The sequence below is a fragment of the Bidens hawaiensis genome, unplaced genomic scaffold, assembly GCF_021521415.1.
Source record: "Bidens hawaiensis isolate Kalapana, Puna unplaced genomic scaffold, B.hawaiensis_p1.1 tig00003356_1, whole genome shotgun sequence".
NCBI classification, from domain to species: Eukaryota; Viridiplantae; Streptophyta; class Magnoliopsida; order Asterales; family Asteraceae; genus Bidens; species Bidens hawaiensis.
This window is the reverse complement of record NW_027491185.1, coordinates 1,686,259-1,708,735: the sequence shown is the minus strand read 5'-3', so window position 1 is coordinate 1,708,735 and position 22,477 is coordinate 1,686,259. Positions and strand designations below refer to the sequence as shown.

General features: G+C 36.5%; 2 protein-coding genes across 2 annotated transcripts; one reads left to right on the top strand and one right to left on the bottom strand.

Moving 5' to 3' along the window:
- Positions 1 to 3,865: 3,865 nt before the first annotated feature.
- Positions 3,866 to 13,044, bottom strand: LOC143623271 (ATP-dependent helicase BRM-like). Its single transcript, XM_077094223.1, has 13 exons — positions 12,899 to 13,044; positions 10,971 to 11,951; positions 9,653 to 10,873; positions 9,448 to 9,560; positions 9,242 to 9,329; positions 9,069 to 9,155; positions 8,902 to 8,994; positions 8,746 to 8,829; positions 8,463 to 8,666; positions 8,133 to 8,372; positions 5,480 to 7,315; positions 5,143 to 5,382; positions 3,866 to 4,426 (listed from the first exon to the last, which is right to left on the bottom strand). The coding sequence occupies exons 1-13, from the start codon at positions 13,013 to 13,015 to the stop codon at positions 3,866 to 3,868; spliced, it is 5,865 nt and encodes a 1,954-aa protein (XP_076950338.1). The 5' UTR covers positions 13,016 to 13,044.
- Positions 13,045 to 17,371: 4,327 nt separating this feature from the next.
- Positions 17,372 to 20,488, top strand: LOC143623222 (uncharacterized). The gene is made up of 3 exons (XM_077094178.1): positions 17,372 to 17,882; positions 19,159 to 19,287; positions 20,257 to 20,488. The coding sequence occupies exons 1-3, from the start codon at positions 17,541 to 17,543 to the stop codon at positions 20,425 to 20,427; spliced, it is 642 nt and encodes a 213-aa protein (XP_076950293.1). The 5' UTR covers positions 17,372 to 17,540; the 3' UTR covers positions 20,428 to 20,488.
- Positions 20,489 to 22,477: the final 1,989 nt, after the last annotated feature.

The following is a 22,477-nucleotide window of genomic DNA, read 5'->3' as shown; positions in this document are numbered from 1 at the left end:
GTTTTTAATGTAAAGTGTATCCCTCTTCAACTAAACACAAAAATATATTACATCTATTTAGACAACTATGAACATTTCTTAGACATCATTTCCAATGGAGATTAAATGTTCTAATCATAAATGCTTCAATGCTAGTTTCCCAATTGTGATGGTCCCCCACCCAAACACTATCCTCTCCCCTCCTCTCACACTCATATGAACACTTTTCATCATTAATATCAATTAATGGCTTTTATGCAATATCAGTTAATGGCTACACTATTCCATGTCTAATTAACATCTAAAGGGTCATTTTCATGCCATCATATAGCTTCCACCTCAAGTGGTTGTTTGGACTTTGAATCACCTATTAAAATTGTTGTTGATATTTAAATAAGGAATAATCAAATACAACAGTTTAGAACTTTAGATGAAAAAATCTTAAACACCTTCAAAAGTAATCTTATAACTAAAGTGTTAAAACACTAACAAAAGGTAACAATTTGGTAAATAATTGACAAAGTCTATGATTTAAGAAACAAATATTTGGTGACAACCAAAGAGTGGTTGATGAAGTCATAATCAATGTTGGTAACTTTGGAGATTCTTACATGCCACATCAATAGATGAACCCTTGGTTACCACATCATAGTCAAAAGGCATAGAAAGGTGCCCAAATGATGGTGCATTGAGGGGTTGTATAGTATAATAGAACATTGCATTATGGAAGGATGGTATAATTGAATTATAAGATAAATAGGGAAATTAGTCAAGACACCTAAGTGTCTTGATCATTGATTTATTAGTGATATACTGCTTAATCTTAAAGCCAAGGCAAACAATATGACTTCAAGGGTAAAAAAAAGTAGAAAAAGAATTGAAGTCATGAGTTATTAGCTTTTGTCAATGATCCATGATTCCATAATCTACGTTGTTGAGGTGGATTATTCAAAGACTTTATTTAAAAAACCCGGAGGTCTTATATTCAAGTCTTACATGTGACAAAAAATAATAGGAGGTTTCAGGATTTTCTCATCTATAGTAGGTTTCCTCCTAAGGGTGGTCCGGATTGGGACTTATGTATGAGCTTCCTGTTAGGAATGTGTCAGCTTAGCACCCCACATATTCATACTCGAGGAATCGAGATGATTGTGACCCGGTGGCCCGTAATGATCCTAATGAACATTCAAAAAAAAGTTATTTGCGTTTTAATTATCATATTTAAATTGTATATATGTATGTGTATATATAGGAATGTCATACATACAATAATGTTGAGTACGATGATAATCGACAAACTATGATGAAATAACACTCATCTCAAATAGTATTACAACCAGAACTAATGAAAGAAAATTATTGCTCATGAAAGAACTAATGCCAGTACTTGTTCTATCTACAAATATTATATCAAATAGTGCCCTATAAGACATAGGTGAGACTTCCTGAGACGGAATATCAATCGTCCATACTGATTTTTAACGCTTTAGATCTGACTCACTCAAAAACATCATCAAGAAGGAAACTCAAACCCCACACTAAGTCAAGTTTCGAACTTAAAACCTCACGGATCTCAAACCTTAATCATCACTCCCATGCCATTGGACCAGAAGGTCAATGGCAGCATTGAAACTTGAAAGTATATTAAAGAGTATGTTTTGCATTGAGTTTAAAATCAGGTTTTTTGGTACTCGTATTCTAAGTTACTAACGGTAATTTTTAATTACATAATATTATCATAATCGGGTATACCAGTAAATCATTGCATATGCATATTAAGTTCACAGTTCACTGAACACTAATAAGAAACGTTGTGTTTCGCGAGAGATTAGGGGTGTTTCGCGAACATAGCTGACAATATAGGTGATCAAATCGGGTTGGTCAAAGGAACCGGAACCGGTTCAGAACCGGTTCCATTAGTCAACATCACTGTTTAAACCGGTTCCATGGTCGAACCGGTTAGAGAACCGAACCGGTTCCCCAACCCTCGGACCCGGAACCGGTTCTGACCGGTTCTTACACTGTAACCGGTTCTTACACTGTAACCGGTTCCAACCGGTTACAGTGTAAAATATTATTTTTTTTTTCGTTTTTCGTTTCCGCTGCTTGTGTAGGTGATGATTTGTGTTCTTCTGATTTCTGAAGAGGCTCATGCTACTTTTGTTGTTCACCCACAGAGCAATGGTAAACAACATATTGAACTTAATGCTATGAGTGTCAGCGTGTTTGAATTGATTAGTCTGTATCGTGTATCGTGTAATGGTGAACTTAAATCTGTATCGTGTTACATTTGTTGAGTTTGCTATGTATTATAGTCTTTTGGCTTACGCAAGTCAAATGCTGAATTATAATCAAGAGCGGTGTTATACGATTCGTATTTGTATAACATGTTAAATAAAAAAAACAATTAACATAAAATTCATTTTATTTACGGTCTTTCGATGTGTTTCTTCAAATTTGAATTCGAAAGTGGGTTTAAATAAATCCCACAAAACTTGCACCGAGCCTTCAATGAATGGTCACTCAATTCAACCAAATCCCAATTGCACCAAATCTCTTGATTACGATTATGAGGTACAATACGAACGAAACTTGGTCCGGCGGTGGAACCTTGACCAACCGATGATTGTGAGGCAGCCATAACAACAAATATGAATATAGAAGAAGAGAAAACAAGAGATTAGAGAACTCAGAACGTTGTAATAGCGTTTTTTTGTATTTTTTTGCGTTCGGGTTTGCGTTTTGAGTGTTGTGATGAACCCATTACATCAAATACCTATTTATACTAGTAGTGGGGTGTTTGGGGAGCCAAAAAACGGCCATTTTTGACCCCAACGGTCAAAAAACGGCCATAAAACCGTTTCCCAACGGCTAGAACCACTCCAATGGCTATAACCGGTTCCGAACCGGTTCCGGTCGAACCGGTTCCAGAACCGGTTCCGGTTCGGTTCCGGTTCCTACCCGGTCCACCTCCAAACATGTCAAACCGGTCCCGGATCGTCGGGTTGAAACGGAACCGAACCGGTTCCTACGAAAAACGGGTAGGAACCGGTTCGGTTCCGGTTCGGTTCCACCGAACCGGTTCCAGGAACCGGTTTTGTTGTCCACCTCTAGCTGACAAGATAAGAGAGTGGAGATTGAGATGGTTTGGACATGTAAAGAGAAGACAGACGACGAATCCTGTTAGATCCGTAGAAAACATTACTATAGAGGGGAGGAGGGGTAGATGACGACCGAAATTAACTTGGGATGAGAGGATTATGCATGATTTGATAGACCTAAACCTCTCCGAGGACATGGTTGAGGATAAAAATTCGTGGAGAAGTAGAATTAAAGTTAAGGATTTTTAGAGAGAATTGAATATCTTAGGGCTTAGACTTGACTTATTTAGGTCACATACCATAATGGTATTTCCCTTACATATATTATTATTATTATTATTATTATTATTATTATTATTATTATTATAATTATTATTAGCTTTTATATAGCTGTTAAACTGTGGCCTTATTATTAATATTATTATAATTAGTAGTAGTTTTTATATAATTGTTAAACTTTGATTTCCTTTATTTTGCTTCATACTCATACACATTCACATGTACTTAGAGCCGAGGGTCTCTCTGGAAGCCACCTCTTTATTCATTTGGATAGAGGTACGGTGTGCCTACATTCTACCCTCCCCAGACCCTACCTATAGCTTTGCTGTCGGTGGGATTTTACTGGGTATGATTGATTGATTGATTGAGTTCACTGAACACTAAGATCTTCCAACAAACAAAAACAAGTTTGTATTATCAACACTACACCTTTACGCATGGTCCTGTCCTATATGCTTCAATAACGGTACTTAACAAATTCGATTACACAAACCATACGCTAACTTTTATTGTTGATTCGGCCTTCTTCTCCCTACATCTGTCCTCATTTTCTTAACAGGGTTAGCCCAACCAACGCTAGCACCACCCCCACTTCCCTGTTGACCAACAGTTTGACTTTGACTTGGCCTACTTTGACCCGGGCTCCTAATCCCACGCCTAACAGGCGAGACAGGACCAGCTCTATCTTTCCTTTTCTTCTTGCAGGTAACAAGATCACCTGGATGGGAAAGCGGTTTAGATTCTTCCAGACCATGAGACGAACCCGCACCCCCACTGCTGGTGTTCCCGAACCTTGTTTCTCTAGCGGGAATGGACCCACGAGAAAGTGGTCTCGACGGGTGACGTGGCTCTGGCTCTGGATTACTCGTCTGTTTTGTTCGCTTGGCTTGACCAATGGGTTGTAGCCCTTTAGGAGATGAGGAAGCCATCGGCCCTCTAGGAGATGAGGAAGCCATCGGACCCGAGAAAGTGAGTGCACTTCGGGCTTCACGGAAGTCGGCGTCGGGAAATGCAATTTTCATTATGTCGAAGAAAAGATCGTGCACCTTCCTTGCTTCAGACCTCACCTGTTCATCAATATTATTATTGTATTGTTTATGTAGATCATAAATTATACTATATATTAAAAAGAAGATTATACTCTCCTCACATATGTACTATTCCTTTTTGGTACAAAATTTTAAACATGTAGTATAATATTGTAATGCATATTTTCTTTGTTCACACCTTAGGTTTGACAGAAGTTATCAACAAAATCAAATCTTCAACAATAATGTTACAGTTTTACCCCTCAAATCTGTATACTTTACCCCTCCCCCTCTTCAAGTTTTACCTATAACTTTTTATGACAAAATCTCATTTCTTTGTTTTATTTGTTATCCTCTTATAACTTTATAAATTTTGATTTTAATAAAATTCAGAATATACCATTACGACAAGCTTATATTTATCTACGTTTTGATGTAATTTTTATTCAAAACGAAGATGCGTGTCATAATACAAGTCATCGAAGTGCAAACCGTCAAGGCTGCTTCAAGGTTTCGATTATCTTATAAACTTTTTTTCTCTTAAAACTTTAAGAACATGATGTTGTCAAAGTTGCTTCAAGGTTTCGATTTTTTATCTTAAAACTTTAAGAGCATGATGTTTTATCAACGTTTCGATACAAATAATGTTAGCTTTTTTTAACGCTTAACAGGCCACAACACGACGGTCCCGCGGCAAAGCGCGGGTTATAAATACTAGTTAATTTTCAAATTTAAGGGTTATAAACTTATAATACCTCATGTGAAAATCCGAAGTACTGCATTCCAGTTTTTAACATAAGCTGCACGTCACCAATGAGATCAGTAACTCCACTGTACTCCAGTCGGTCAACTCGCAGCTCAATCTTTCTTAGATCAAGACTATTTCCAGAACCCCTGGGACTTTCGGTTCTCTTCCATAAATCAGTTAGCAATGGAATAATCTGTTGGCCTTCTTTGTCAATTCGCCTCTGGATCTTGGTGATTACATTTTTGCACTGCAGAGTAAGCAAATTATTAAAGATTTCACTAATAGCATAAATAAATCAAACAAGTTGATTGATTAACATTAACTCGTATTAATTAAAAACGTACCCTTCTTTGGATCGCCTCAGTCATCATTGTCCCACCAAAAGACCCACTTCCTTTCTTTACGTTAGAGTTTTCAGAAGGACCAGATATGGGATTTGTTCTTGTAGGCTGCCCAGAAATTTTCCGGGCAGGGGGGGTTTGTTTAGCCTTCACTGATGAGCTGCTTTGTTCATTCTTGTAAGCATTATTATCTTTAACCAATTTTCGGTCAGCTTGAAAAGGCAGGTGAGAGGATGGACCGCGGAGGAGAGAAGACCGGTCAACAGATTTGTTATCCTGCCTCGTTACAGCAGGCTGCGGTCGAACACGAATACTACGTTTGCGTTTTAACTTTGGTTGCACAACTAATGCAGAGAGTGACCCGAATTTCTTGGAAGGAATTGAAGGAATTGTCATTGGAGTTGATCGTTTACTATCTGAAGATGATCCTGATGAGCCCGGTTCTTGAAGCATATTATTTTGTCTTGAAGCAGGAATAATATCATCTTCTTCAGATTGACTTTGGTCAACTACAGGTGCAGTTTCATCATCATCATCATCATTATCAGAGTCTGCAGCTTCTTGTTCTTCTTCTTCTGCTGCTGCTGCTGTGGCATCCACAATCTCTTCAGATGAAGCTTCATAGAGATCTGTATCGTCCAGCTCCGCATAATTCAAAAACTTCTTTCCTTTAAGTCGGGCCCTTCTAACATCTGAACCCATTTCACTTGATTCCACACCAATGTTATCGGTAAATAAAGTGTTCTTCAGGGGCTTTTTGGACATTCTAGCAATAGTAGAGTTGACTTCTCGAGTACCAGCACGGAGCCATTTAGGAACTTGATCGTATTGCGTCATCTCATCCGTCCAATCAAATTCTTCATCCATTTGATCAAAAATCTCAACTTCTTCTTCACTTCTAGCAATCATTCGATTCACTTCTTGAAGTGACGGGACATCATGAACCGTTTCTTGATACCTTTCTTCATCACGTAACAATGATTCCAAAGTTGACCGTCTTTCTTCATGTGTGGTTCTTTGGTCAAACCTTCCAGCATTTATGACCTCATCAGCCATCTCAATCTTATATTGCTGAATATTATTTCTTATCAAACTTTCGATAGATCCTACGTAACGATCTTTACCTGCCAGGTCATCATCCGAGTCAACACTACCTCCGTTCCTAAAATTATCCTCTTTTTGATGACTAGAAACTTGGTCAACCACGGCTTCCATGTAAATAACTTTGACTTCCCGTGTTTGACCAATACGATGAGCTCTCGCAACGGCTTGTTCCTCGTTTTGAGGGTTCGCATCAGGATCGTATATTATAACCGTGTCAGCTGTTTGAAGATTTAAACCTCGTCCAGCTGCACGAATGCTGAGTAAAAACACGAAACAATCAGTATCCGGGCTGTTAAAGTCATCAATTGCTGACTCACGGTCTTCCAAGCTCGTTGTACCATCGATTCTTCGGTAAATAAGTCGACGCCACTGTAAATATTCCTCTAAAATATCTAGAAGCTTTGTCATTGTACTAAACAAAAGCACGCGATGCCCAGTTCTTTGAAGCTTTACTAGGATTCTATCAAGAACCCATAACTTGCCACATGATTTAACAAGGAATTCTTTTGATAGATCGTTAAAAAACGGGTAAGTAAGCAAAGGATGGTTGCACGTTTTCCGAAGCTCCATGATTTTATTCTTCAATGGCTTGAATGTCTTGGCTTGGTATATTGAGCTTTTTTGTACCTTCCGTTTCTCGTCTTCCGGGTCAACCCGAATCGTACCAGTTGCTTTGATCCAATCATATATCACACTTTGGATAGCTGACATTTTACATCTTAATATGATGGAGATCTGCAATTATTATTTTTTAAGGTCAGACTCAAGGTACGGATTAAAAACGTTGCCTGTAAGTGAACCAAACGAAGTGTTCATTCATTTAGCTTTAACGCAACAAATGATCGAAAATGAACAATTAAACGAACAAAGTTTTGTTGTTCGTGTTCGTTCGTTAAAAAAAGAGTGTGTTCGAGTTCATTTATGTCTGTTCATTAACAGTATAAACAAACGATTTATGAACGTAAACAAACAAACACAAGTTAAAATTAATGGACGAACATAACCGAACTAAAACAATTTAAAAGTAAATGTGAACAACAATATGTTGGGCCTAAAAAGTTACTATAATTAGACTAAATTGAACAGGCCTAAAAAGTTAACTAAATATATTAATGAACTTAAATGAACATAAACTAACAAACTTAAAAGAACGTAAGTAAACGAACAAACACACACGAATTCAAATGAACGAACGTTGACGAACATAAATGAACGAATGAGACATGTGTTCATGTTCGTCTGCTTATTAAACAAGCGAACATAAACCAACTCCCGCCAAACGGTTCATGAATGGGTCACTGAACGTTTGGTTCGTTTACAGGCCTAATCGGGTAAAAAAGGTGTTTTTTACTAGTTGTGTTGGTCTGGATTGACCCGAAACACTTTTTGACCAAGGTTTTTTTACTGGTTGTGTTGGTCCGGGTTGACCCGAAACACTTTTTGACCTGTTTACTTTTAAACCAAGTTTTTTTTTTCATTTTACCATCTTGACCCATTAACACAACACAAATGGACCCATTGATAACTAAACGGATCGAATAAGATTGATTACCTTTGGAGGAAGTGAGCCTTCAACATCTTCAACACGACGCCTAAGCATAAAAGGCTCCAAGATTTGATGAAGTCGATGTATAATAATAACTTTTTTCTCGGTTTCGAGCCAATCATCTTCAGCATTGTGAGCACCATCTTTCTGAAAAGGTTGTGAAAACCAATCATGAAACACTTTTCGGTTGTCAAACACGTCTGGAAGTAATAGATTTAACAATGACCAGAGCTCTTTAAGATTATTCTGCAAAAAATAAAATAAAAAGCCACCACTTGCCAACTCAGCATATGTAGTTAAGATGTAGAAACTGTAAAATATGAGTGATTATGAGACCTGTAAGGGGGTCCCAGTGAGAAGTAACCGCCTTTGGCATCGATATTTATCAAGATCACGGGCTAGAACCGAGTCTCGGTCTTTCATTCGTTGTGCTTCATCAATAACTATATATTTCCAGTCAACTCTAGAAAGTTTTGATTTATCAAACATGATAAATTCATAGGTTGTCACAAGTACATTAAATTTCATACAGCGAACCTCCTAACAGAATAGAAAAAAAACATGGGATCATTTAAATGTTATAATAAAGGGAAAACAAAGGAAAAGGGAAAATTCTTACCTGAGTAAACAATTTTGTCCGTTGATCTTTGTTACCAACATAATAAATGCAAGATGCGTTTGGCAACCAAGTACGCAACTCACTCTGCAGAAACAAGTTAGTTAGACAAGAATGCAAAATGAAGCATTAACAGGGGCATAATTAAGGTTAACCAACCTTCCAGTTAACCAGAACTGCATTTGGAACAATTATAAGATGTGGACCATAATTACTTTTGTACTCCATCAGATAAGCAATCAAAGCCATAACCTGTGAAGGAAGAAAAATAAGATTTGGTTGCCAGGTGGACAGATAGAATTACAGACAAGTGTAGTGTAGCTTACCTGGACAGTTTTCCCAAGGCCCATTTCATCAGCCAAAATACCATTCAACTTATTGTTATATAATGAAAGCATCCACTGCAATCCAACCTGTAAGGCCCATAAGCTGATAAGAATATTTCTTCATCATTGACCAAATTAAAAAATAAGGACTTAACATAAATAAAGCAACATACAAGTTGATAGTCACGTAAAGTTCCTTTTCTTAGCATTGAGGGCTGCCGTGTGACTCTTTCACTGACAGCATGTGCAAGAGTATAATATCTGTAGACAACCAACAAGATGAGAGATTAAATAAAAGAATTTATAATATATAATCTTGGATATCCTAAAGGCTGCATTGTAAAATTTAAAAAACTAGAAATAGTTATTTGAAGCTCACTTGCTAACAGATGAACTATCTTGAGGTGCATTCATTTCAGAGAAGCGGTTTCTTATTAATACTTCTTCTCTCGCACGAGATGCGGCAGCTCTTACCTCTTCTTCGGATAGACCCTTCTATAACAAAGTGACATCATTTATGTGACCCAAGAATAAATATATATGACATGAAGAATCATTTCATGTTTATGTTATGAATCCCGTACCTGAGCTCTTGCAACTGCAGCTGCAGCATTTGTAGCCTCGTCAGCCTCCTGTTGATTCTTGGCAGCCGTAAGTTTGCCACCAAGTTTGTTAAGATAATCTTCAGTCTGAGATAAAAACGAGGATAAAACCTCGTATCTCTCGGCAGCCTCACTGGGAACATTATTTTGTTGCTCTAGAAGAATCTCTCTATACCTCTCAACATCATTATTCTTCAAAGCTTCCATTCTTTTACTTAGATCATCATCTTCGTTCCAGAATTCCCTCAACATCTTCTCATGATACTTAGCAACACCCTTGTTACGTGAAGTCCGTGCATCACGAATAGCCCAGTGAGATTCTAGAAGCTTCTTACGCCACTGAAAAAGAGATTTCAACTGGTTCTTTCTAATGGTTCTTTGAGCAGCTTGTACTTGTCTGTTAAGATCCAGTCGTTGGCGTTCACATAACCGAATAAATTTCCTATACGGTCTATCTGGCATAGCCATTATATGTTGTTGTTGTTGATCAACTTCTTCTCTCACACGTGTTTGTACATCTTGTAAGAGAAGTTTCTTTTCTTCAATCTGTAACTTTATAACAAGATCTGGCCTTATCCTTTTTCTCTCCAAATTTACAGCTAGTAAACTGTTAATCTTTTTTAAACTCTCGTTTTTCTTTTTGTTAATCATGTCTATGCCTTCGTCAATAACAAGATCTTTCACATCATATGCTAGAGTTAGATTGTTATTGTTATTGAGCATCATACTTGATCCAAAAGAATCATGCTTGCGAGTGAAAAAAGGAAAGTCAAACAATGGGCCATGGTACTTTCTAGAAGGACCCGGATCTTTTGTTTGAGTTGGATCTCCTGATTGTGAGACAACAGCTTTCCCTTTGTCTGTGGGACCCTCACCTACATGAGAAGTTTTCGGAATCACATGCTCTACCTCATGTTCCTGTTTGGTAGGTAGTGTAGGATTTCTCAGCTCTTCTTTTGCAGGGAGAGAAACTGATGGAGTTTCAGTAACTACAGTTGTACTTTGTGCATTAGCTGTGGAACCCGCAGTTTCTTTCTCCTTGTGCACTTCTCTTTTCGGAAAATTCATCACAGCCTGAAGATCCTTGTTATTGGAATCCATAAGATTTCTACCAGCAGGGGCAGTAATCTGCTGCAACTGCACTTCAAGTGGAGGCGGTGCAATAGCTTGAAGTAGTTCACGAGGCAGAGTTTTCTCTCCTTTCTGTCATCAAGTCAAATAAAAAGGTCAATAAAAAGATAAATATATGACATTTACAAAACTAGTCTATATGATTAAAAAATATACAAATTTTGCAAACCTTTATACGCCTAAAAGCAAGAATTTGGGCTTTAAGAACATGAAACTGCTGTTTTGTAAAGCCCGGGGGTAATTTTTGTACTTTCTGAGATGCTAAAGGGTTATCCATTTGCTGTCTAGCATGCTGTATTTGAAATGACTCTGAGCCAGTTACCATGTTTTTGCTAAAATTATCTGAATTCTGGCTCATGTTAGCAAGTGAGTGTGGGGGCGGCATAGATTGCCTAGGTGCCATCTGATTCTCCCTCCCTTGAATAGGGAACTGTTGACCTTGACCACCGCTAGAAGTGTTGACCAAGGGGGTATTTTGGGTTGAACTCAGATGACCAGGCGACATTGCCTGCCTTGCTTTTGTAGAGCCCGAATGACCCGACACGTCACTATGGGGAGAACTTGCATTCGCCACTTGTGGAGAATGCGGGCCCGTGTTGCTTTCATTGACTTTTTGTTGACCAAACATCCTAGACTGCATAATCGGCATTATTTGTGCCATCAAATTAACATTTTCAGGACGTGAAAGATCAATGTTACGCTCGAGTGCCAAAGCCTGCATTGCCTGCATTTGGGCAGCCATTGCGACCTGGCTATTTCCCATATTATTGATACCCTGTTGACCTTGTGAGACTTGCATTTGTTCCATATTACTCCCTGGTACCATCTGGCCAAACGATGCTGGCATGCCAAAATGCTTCTGAATTTGATTTTGACTTTGACTAGAAACCGCCTGCTGGGCTTGCATACCCGGTGATGACTTTTGTTGGCCTTGTTGGGCTTGTTGAGCATATTGCATATATGCCTGTTGCATCGGGCTCAAGTGCTGATCAAAACCATGCCTTGTATTTTGTCCTTCATCTTGACCATGCTGTTGCATTTGTTGCATGGAGCCCGAACCCAATCCCGATACTCCTTGCCTGATTCCAGCTTGATATGCTAACATAGCTTCTCTCCCTTCAGGGTTTCTAAGTAACTGTTGTTGCAATAACTGCATAAACAGTGTACACAAAATTCACTTTCAAACTTTCAACAGAACCACATAACTGTTTCAAACAAGATATAACTGCATAACAACATACACACACACATATCAAAACTTAACATAATTCAAAAGAATGGAATGTAAACCCAATGATGAATACTGATAACACATACAAATAGGACTTAATGATCCTGAGTGAAACACGTCGACGAACTGTCGTGAACCATTAGGCGGGAAGTTTGTTTATGTTCGTTCAGTTAATAGATGAACGAACATTAACAAAAAATTTCGTTCAATTAACTAAATGAAGGAACACGAACAGAGGCAATGTTAATTCAATTGTGTTTGTGAACGCTCAAATACTGTGTTCATTTACGTCTGTTTAGTGCTTGCTAACGTTCGATAATGTTGTTAAATGACTTCTCTGATTTTATCATATAAAACAAATATATATACACACACACATATATATACGAGTATTAAGTCAATTAATTTATATGCAAATTAACATATGAATATGAACATTCATAAAAACACAATCGTTCGCTTGTCCGATGAAACAAACATGAACAAGGCCTCTTTCGTTTCGATTCAGTTTGTTTACAGCCCTATCAGCAAGCGTAAACAAATCTAACAATTCATTGACACTTTCAACAAAAAAACACAACTGTTTCAAATAAGACATAACTGCATAACCAACACACACACACACACACACATCAAAACTTAACCTAACTCAAAAGGCACACAAACAGTACTTAATAGTCCACGTGTCAAACTCAAAACCATTTTCAGTGTAAACAAATCACTTTCAGTTGCAACAAATTGACACGTCATCACTCATGTGAGCTGTCAGCAGTACAACAAAGCATCCAAAAGTTCATTTATGCGGCCAATTGAATAAATCTAAATATAAATAATAATAAGAATATCAGTGACTCCAAAACCCTAACCTGCATTTGCTGCTGCTGCTGTTGATGCTTCACCGGATCAAATCGAGACACCGCCGGCGCCGACGAAGACGACGGCGATGCGGACGCCGAGGGCGGTCCTCCACCGTCAGATTGCATTTAAAAACCTTATATAAATAAAATTAAAAGCGTTAACGGTCACTACCTGTCACTAAAAAGACGCAAATTCACCTGTACCGAATAAATCGATAATTTCGGATGAATTTGCAATACTTTATATCGGATCGTGTGGGACCAGATGTAGATGACGGCGTAGGCACCGAAGTTAACGGAGGAATGATTTGATATGAGTTGAGTAGAGGCTAGTGGTTGAGTTGGTGTCAGATTGTACGCCCAATTGAAATTCGATTGGATCGGTCAAACCCTAATTTTTACCTTACCCCCAATTTTATTATATTATATTTTCCTAATGTTTTGCGTGTGGGGGGTGGTGTATAATATAGGGGGTGTATAATAATAATAATAATATTATTATATAGGGGTGTATCATGATGAGCTGGGTCCCCCACGGTATTTGAAAACCAAGGTGGGTTGGGTTGGGTTGGGTTTGGTTGTATCAACTATGGTTAAATGAGTGGGTCCCACAATTGTTATATTTTCATTATTATTTTTTAAAGCACTGTGAAATATAATGTTAAGTGACGGTGATGTCGTAATAGATCGGTATTCGATTTTCAGTTTTGTATTCGGTAGGGAACCTCGTCCTATATTCTATGATATATGAGTATCGACTATGTTGTGAGATTGTTAAAGTTTTCTCTCTTAAGGTTTCTAAATACGCTTTAACTGTTTGAGTTTTTATTTAATTTTGTTATTTAAGTAAATAGTGAGTAAGAAATAGAAAAAGTAAAAAGAAGTGAACTAGTGAATCTTATGTGTAGGTTGGTATATGGGTATGCGTGTTCAAGTAATTGGGTCATGTCTCATCTAATATTATACCCAACTACCCGTCTATGCATGTCAAGAATTTTAAAGAAATCTCAAACCCGGTCTAAAACAAATAATTAATATATATTAATCTTTTACAATAAACTTATAATAATAAAACCGTTACACTATGGAATTTAGTTATCATAATTAATTTATTGTACTTATTATAAGGACAACAATCATAACAATATAATTTCCACATGATTTACACTTTCTTCCTCATTTTCTGTTTTTGTTAAATTTTTAGAGAAACATATATTTAGTTTAATAATAGCATAAAATATACGTGCTTGGGACGTTATAGTAGAATCTTCATTCATATAATTTAACTAAAATATGTATTCATAGTTAAAACTTATTATGTTTATCAAAAAAAGCCTCACATCTGATTTCATACGTATCTTAATAATTAGTTAAATAGTACATTTTCCACCTACGATCACTTAAAAAAATAAACTTTATGTATTGTGTTTTCAAGCATTTATGTTTAAATTATGCCAGTATATTTTAAACATTTAATTTGTGATACTTTTTAATTTCTCTTTACAAGAACAAATGGAACTCTCAATGTTATGGAACTATGGAGATTAAGCTCCTAAGTCATATCATGAATATGTGGGAAAGAGTAATTGAGAGAAATAGACACAAACTTGATTTACAATGAACCAATTTTGATATATGTTATGGCAATTTACCGCTAAGGTGATACACATCGGAAGAAATTAATCAAAATGTACAGGGGAAGGTGGGATTTGCATAGGTTGTTCATTAACCTTGAAAATCTTTACGATAGTGTGCCATGTCAAGTATTTTTTAGATAGCCTTAAGAGAAAATGGCTCCAAGAAATACATAGAAGTAACTACATATGTATGATTGGTTTAAAACAAGTGTTCGCGCGTCAATAGGGGATACAAACTTCTTTTCTATAAAGGTGGATCTTTCACCAATGATCTATGTTAAGCATTTTGTTTTTTACAATAGTCTTGGATGATTTATCTAAGTTGATCTAGGTGGAAAACCCATGGTGCATGTATTTATCATATTGTGCTAATAGATGAGAGTAAACATGGACTGAATTAGAGACTAAAGGAGTGGTGGTCGTTCTTAAAGCATAATGGTTTAGAGATAAGTCATTCTAGAAGTGAGTATCTTTATTGTAACTTCAGTGGTACATATGATGGAGAGGACACTCAAATTACTATTGAAGGCCTTGTAGTCTCCTAGAAAACTAAATTCAAATATTTATGATCATTTGTTTACAGATAGCAGTAAAGGAGTGTGTAAGGATGTTGGTGCAAGTGGTGAGGCACATAAGTATTTGTGACAAAACGTACCCAAGAAGTTCAACGAGAGAAATTTATAGGGATACAACTCCAGAGTATCTTATACATAAACGATCACTAGAACATCAAGAAGACACGTGTCCGAAAGCGAAATCTGGCATAAATGAAGGTTTGAGGTGAATGAGTGAAACATGGGTTGGACCAGATAATAAATGAAGTTCTTCATAAGAAATTAGGCATGTCTTGTATTTTGGATAAGATAAGAGTTAAGATTAAGATGGTTTTGAGCATATGAATATGTGACATGTTTACTTGACACAAATAAGAATCATGGGCACCGTCATATTGAAGGGGAAGAGGAGCAGAGGCATACCTAAATCAACATAGGATGGACGAATTATATAGGATTTGCTAGACTTGCATCTCCGCGAGTAGATGCTTGAGGAATATGATTTCTTGGAGACATCGAAATAATGTTTTGTACTTTAAGGAGAGAGTATATATATAACTTAGTCTTGTAGCCTTAGTTCTTATACACTTTTGTTATTTAAACCTTGGTTTTATATTAAGGTTGTCTTATGTGTAGATTTTCCAAGGGAGTGTATAAGTACCTTAGAGGGTGTTGGCGATACTTTTGTTTTAGTTCTTTTCTTTTTTATTGGTTGCCACAATAGTTTACTCACCACTTTATGATAGTGATGGTTTTATAGAAAAATAGAGTTTTTTGAGCTAGAGAGATCTCAATGACGACAAACCATCTATTTCTTATATGAAAGGTTTTTCTTCGAACCCTTTCCTAGACCGCGCTACTAGTTAGTTGATATGAGTGAGATTGGACTCGGTACTCTTGTGTGCATATTTAGACATTGGTATAAAAAGCATATTCAAATAAAACACTTTAAAAAATATATAAAAAGTTGTATTAATTTTAAACAAGTTAGCAAGTTAGCCTATGAGCCCATCAAATTAACACAAACACTACTCATTTACTAAATGAAACATACACGAACTCATTTTTGACTAAATCCAAATCTGTTTATCTTGTTTAGTTTCATGCCTTACATGTAGGTTAGAAATTCACATCAATGCTAAAAATTATGTATTATTATTATTAAATCCATTAAATGTGATATATTAACCACATTCTATGTTGTATTGATTACTGTAATATACATGTAAAAGAAGGTTTTTTAAGGTGGATGTTTCGGTTAGGGCATCTCCAATAGTCAATTTTTTGAAATCAAATCTATATAGAGAAAAGAGAGTGTCATGTGAAAGAGAGAGAGAAGCGAAGAGTTTGTATGCTCAAAATGAGTGTTTGTGAGATAAAAGTAAAAAAAGAGGATAGAAATGAATGAAAATTGGAAAGATGGCGGTGAGATGGTGATGATGTGAATGTGTTTGGAAAATAAAAACACCTTCACCATTCAAGATGCTCTTAGGACAACGTTTCTATTTATTGGAATCGAGGAAATGTTTTGACTTCAACCTCGATTTTTAGACCTTACAAATAGTTAATTGCTATGAGTGAAAGTTTACTATGCATATACGTTATTTGTTATTTAAACTTTGGTATATGATCCCGAAATAGCTTAGTTATTACTATATTAAAAGCATGTTTAACATAAACAAAAGATAAAAACATGGGTCAAACAAGTCTACTTATGAGCCCGTCGGGTTAGACACGTATTCGACACGTGTAACTAAACGCGTTCACAGGTTAAACCTGAAACTGACTCCAACCTATCAAGACTAAATCTGGCGTGTTTTCATTTTTTTAGAACGACAATTTTCTTGTGTTTAGACTATCGCAATCCCCAAATTTGAAGAACCTCGTTGCCCCACTATAGCCGGACTATGTTGTTTTAACTGGGCCCACACTGACTTCAGAGTTTGGCTTGGGCGTTCCCCTAAGAAACCATACCGTCAGCTGTCACTTGACAATCGTTGTACCAACACAAGAGCAGAACTCTCTGGCGTAAAACACTGTAAGACGAAAACACGGGTGAGCTCGGGATTCAAACTAACAACCTTGTACAAAACCTAACTTAAACCTTTTACTGCAATAATTCACCAAAAGTAACACAATTAAAATTGAACTTGCATTTTCATTAAAGAACCCAAGCCTTCGTACCACTCCACTCGTATGAGAAATTTAACTCAAGAATATATTATCCATTAAATGCGATATAAAATCACTCACTAATTTGCGTACTCTCACCTAAGCGTCATCACTCACACAACGTGACCTGATTCGGTGCTAATATGCGCCCAAGGTGCGCACATGAATAAGAATGTTTACAGTTGGAAAGCTGCTAGCTAACATATAGCCGTATATATATATATATATATCTATATATACAGTCAATAATATCAATATAACCTTCAACCGACATCAATAGCGAATCAAATGCCGGTGTACACATTCTCTTCATCAATTCACCTCCGACTCTCACTACTCATCATTATTACTCTAATTCTAATCGTACTCCAAACCAGCACCGTAATTGGCGGGAAAAGTGGACGATATCACATACCTGACGAATTAGATGACGTGGTGGATGACGAGGAGGATGACGCCTGGAAGGAATGGGGAAAGAAGAAGAAGAAGGCGGATGATGACGTGTTTGATCCGCCGCCGTCGGATTTGAATGAGATGGATTTGACGCAGATGCAGGAGGAGATGATGAAACGACATTACGGACCGTCGTTCGGGTTCGTTAAGCTTCGGTTAGGCGTTCGACGAACCACGGTAACTATTTGTTAGCTGCTGCATTTAGGTTTTATTATTGTTTTAAGTTAATAATAATATGTTAATTTTGTGATTAGTAGTCAATTACATTACAATTAGTTTAAAAGGTTAGATAGAATATATTGCTAGCTAGGTTTTGGATCTACAAATGTCAAATGAGTGTCTCTATGGGTGCAAACGAGTTGAGCTACTCGAGATCGGATCGTTAAAAAGCTTAGAACATGCCAAGCGGAGCCTTATCGAGCTTGATCTGAGCCGGATTGTCAAATATACGCATATAGCTTGTTTAGTAAAACAAATAAATAAAACTATTAATAGTAGAATATTAAAACATTAACCTAGTAAACGGACGTAAACGAACACACGTAAACGAACACATTACCAAATTTTCACGAACACTATTGAACGAATGCGGCCTCTGTTCATGTTCGTTTGATAAGCTTACCGAACGGATTTTTTTGTTCATGTTCGTTCATTTATTAAGCGGACGAACATAAATGAACTTCCCTCCAAAAGGTTCGCTGGGCGTTCGGTTCGTTTGCAGCCCTATCACTGAGCCTTAACGAGCCTTATGTTTTTTTAAAGTTCTAACTCTTTTGGACTTCTATGATTTAATTTCACACTGCACGGCCGAGTTCGAGCCGGGCTTTGGCTCGCTTAAGGCACTGCACACGAGCTCGAGCGGAGGCGTGGAGCTTAGGCTCGTTCGGTTAAGGTTTCTATTATAATACATAAAAATAATTAAAACTGTATATAAACAAATAAATAATAAACTAGCTGAGCTTGAAAAAACCACTCACGAACCGAGTTCGAGCTCAAGCTCTCATAAGTCAAAACGAGCCGAGCTGGGGATCGGTTCGTTTACACCCCTAAGTGTCTTACTCAAAATTATCGAAAAATGGATGTTGTCAACCAAAATAATGCATACTTAGTGCACTATGCATAATGCACTCCTTGTGCTGTACAAATATTTTCCTCCAGAGATTAAGTTATTAGGGCTTGGAATTACTAAATTAGAAGATCCATATCAAAGGGATTGCTGAGATTTTAATCAGGTAACTAACCGAATCTGGTAATTTTAGTCCCAATAATCTTTTTGAAGAGACACAAAGGACAAATTATGGTAATAAACTAGGAAATGTACTATGAGTTAAGATTCTAATTTCCAAGTTTGGTTATGGATACTGGTAGTGTCTTAATAGGTAATAGCTCCATTTCATAACATTGTTTTGGGAATTTAACTAAAAAGGGTGTGTTTTTGTTATTTTTTCTGCAGAATATGATAACAGATTTGGCAATGAAATGGAGCAAAGTGGCAAGAACAGGATCCATAGAGGTCAAATTTATGGGCGTTGATGTCAGCACAATCATGTTCACTCTAGAAAAAGGCCAAGACACTTTAGAGGTTTGTTTCAAATAGCTCTTCCAACTATTGTCATATTTACTCATTTACCCTCTGATAACGGTTTCAAACTAGGTTTAATTTCATATATACCCTTACGAACAACTAAAACTTAAAATATCACATATACCCAACTTTAATGAAGTTTAAATTATTGACCATTCTACCACTTCTCATTATATTTGTGTAAACCTTATTATAGTTTGGATTTTGATCGACATCCCGCAAACGAACCAAACCGTTGTCTCTCCCTTTTGTTCTCTTGACGGCATATAATCGAACAATCGAATCTGCATCTTCAGTTAGATAACCGAACTTGTATAAGATAACTGAATCAGGTATAGTCGCATGATAATCGATCGATAAGCAATATAATATAAGCAAAATAATACATTGAGAAAACTATTGTTTATGTGTAGAAATAAAAAAAAGAAGTTAAAAATAGGTAAATAAAAACACTTGAAGTTAAAGATGGGCCTATATGAAATTTTAAAGTTTTAGAAAAATAAGGGTATGATGGTCATTATTAAATTGTTTTTAAAGAATTGAGTATATTTAAAACTTTAACCACTTTGTTAGGGCATATATGATATCTTAGTTTTACATGAATATATGCATGATATTTTTCAAGTCTGTAGGTATATATGAAATTGCCCCAAGCTAATTACAACCTCAATAAATACACAAATGAGTGATTGACTACATGTCTACAGTTTGGGTCTGAAATTATTGACTTTACATATTATAATGGGCTTTTGCAACAAAATGTTATTAATACAAATGATTCAAAAAAAAGTCAACCACTTTTTTTTAAGATTGCTGACTTAACAAGATGTGCCATGTGGTGTAATTTGTACAACCATTCCCTCCAAGTCACATGAGGAGCACATGACATAGAAAGGCTATAATAATGTGAATGAAATTTGTTGATTTGAGCATCTTGATGAGTTTATTTGCATTTTGATGGTGCAGTTGAAAGAATTTATACTAAGCCAACCGGAAGCGTATGAGGTTAAGATCGGGGATCAGCTTTTCAGAAGACCAGGAGATCCTTCGTTTGATGATGTGTTTGCTGAGCTCCATGCTAATGACTACAATGACAAAAACAAGAATGATGAAGGTCAGACTCATGAGGAATTGTAATCAAATCCCCTTAATAACATTTTAGTCTTCCTTTGGACATCATTGCTGCTAGATATCTTTGTAAACATCTGATATTACTTTTCAGTTTATACTTTAGTTCATGAGCATATAAGTTATTATTTAACGCTAAAGAACACACACCCGCACAAAATAGGTGCAAAGGTATATAATTGACACTATAATGCAGTGGTTAAAACGGGTGTTAAAGAATTAATCGCAAGCAAACTCGTTTGGCATGCTTCCGGTTTTAATTTATTTTGGTTGAATTAAAATTTCTTAACATTTTCTAATCACAAGTTAGATTCACATCAATATAACAAACACATAAGGAACAATAAAAACAACTAAATAATGAACTAAAAAACATCAATATAAACAAATTGAGAAAGCCCAAAACCTTGGACCATGGTGTAGAACCACCGCTTTCAAATTAAAATACACAACACAAATGCAAAGGAAATGAAAAGTACTTTACATACAAAATTGCATGTAATCAATTAAGAAAACTGGAATAAAGAAATACACGAAAACAAAATAAAGCGGGTGTTGGTTGGGGATTTCTGTTAAACAATGGGTTCCTTAAAACATATTCGGCCACCCCGGTAAACCCGTCAGCCTCCCAGGGTATAAAAGCTGAAGCAATGTGTACAACCGGGATTCACCTAGCACTCGAACTATACTTGAAACGAGAGTGTGTAGGGACGAGAAAGCTGGAAACGGTTCTAGTTGAGAGTGACGCATGAACTAGCTTGGTGTTATGGTTGCAAATTTGTGTGGTGTTGTCAGGTTCTTGTGTGTTTTAAACTGAACATCACCATCTGCTATATATAGAAGGTTATGACGTTATGTTGATGACTCACAGGATACCTGAGACACACACCACTTTTCAAGTTCATGCGCTAACACGTACGTGATGACTTATCACTGCCTATGGCATGCGTCTCACTACTCGACCCCACGTAACACGAAGTGCAAAGTGGGCCATCGGTGCACCATCAACACGCCGCATTGCTCCCGTTGCCCCCGGTCTCATGCCCTTGCTCTGCACTCTTGCTAATGCTACTGAATGTGTCTATCTTGTGAGTCTTTCTCCTTATAAGGAGCTCTCAAGTTTATCATTCTATCAACGTGGGACAACCCCAGTTTCCCATTTCGCCAATGTTTAAATTCTCAACCACACATTTTAGAGTATCAATATTGCATTCATCTCTACTCTTTAGACTCGTTAATAATTAGTTTATTAGTAACATACTAATAATTATTGTGAATTACTGAATTAGAGCATAGCATAGGATAAACGTAAGTTCAAACTTCAAATGCCACAATTGCTCCTACATATTAAGTGTCTGGTTAGTCTTGAATTCTATTTTTACAACTTTTTTTATAAATTCATTTCTTTATATAGTTATTTCGATAAATATAAACAACTGGAGGAGGGGTAGAGGACGACCTATATTGACGTGGGATGAGAGGATTAAGCATGGTTTGATAGACTTAAACCTTTCCGAGGACATGGTTGAGGATAGGAATTCATGAAGAAGTAGAATTAAAGTTAAGGATTTTTAGGAACAAAGGAATTCCTTAGGGTTCCTTAGTGCCTCTATTTACCTTATTTTGGCCACATATATAGTATTAGTATTATTATTAGTACTATTCTTCCCATATATATAGTATTAGTATATTCTTTTCATATATTATTATTATTATTATTATTATATTTATTATAATTATTATTATTATTATTTATATTATTATTATTATTACTACAATCACTACTATTACTATTGAACTTTGATTTCTTTTGTATTGCTTCATACATATGTTTTTTAGAGTTGAGCTTCTCTCTGGAAGCCACCTCTTTATCCCTCTGGATAGAGGTACGGTGTGCCTACATCCCACCCTCCCCAGACCCTACCTATAGCTTGGCTGTTGGTGGGACTTCACTGGGTATGATTGATTGATTAATTGATTGTTGGTGTTAATATGGTTAAATGGAATCTAAATATGATCAAATGTAGGGGTGAGCGAAAAAAACGGTTCGGAACCGCCA

Coding starts and splice junctions, on each gene's coding strand:
- LOC143623271 (XM_077094223.1), bottom strand. CDS start 13,015: ATGCAATCTGACGGTGGAGGACCGCCCTCGGCGTCCGCATCGCCGTCG. Junction 8,995..9,068: donor GCCTTGGGAAAACTGTCCAG/GTAAGCTACACT, acceptor CTTCCTTCACAG/GTTATGGCTTTGATTGCTTA. Junction 7,316..8,132: donor AAGGCTCACTTCCTCCAAAG/GTAATCAATCTT, acceptor TAATAATTGCAG/ATCTCCATCATATTAAGATG.
- LOC143623222 (XM_077094178.1), top strand. CDS start 17,541: ATGCCGGTGTACACATTCTCTTCATCAATTCACCTCCGACTCTCACTA. Junction 17,883..19,158: donor TAGGCGTTCGACGAACCACG/GTAACTATTTGT, acceptor TTTTTTCTGCAG/AATATGATAACAGATTTGGC. Junction 19,288..20,256: donor AAGGCCAAGACACTTTAGAG/GTTTGTTTCAAA, acceptor TTGATGGTGCAG/TTGAAAGAATTTATACTAAG.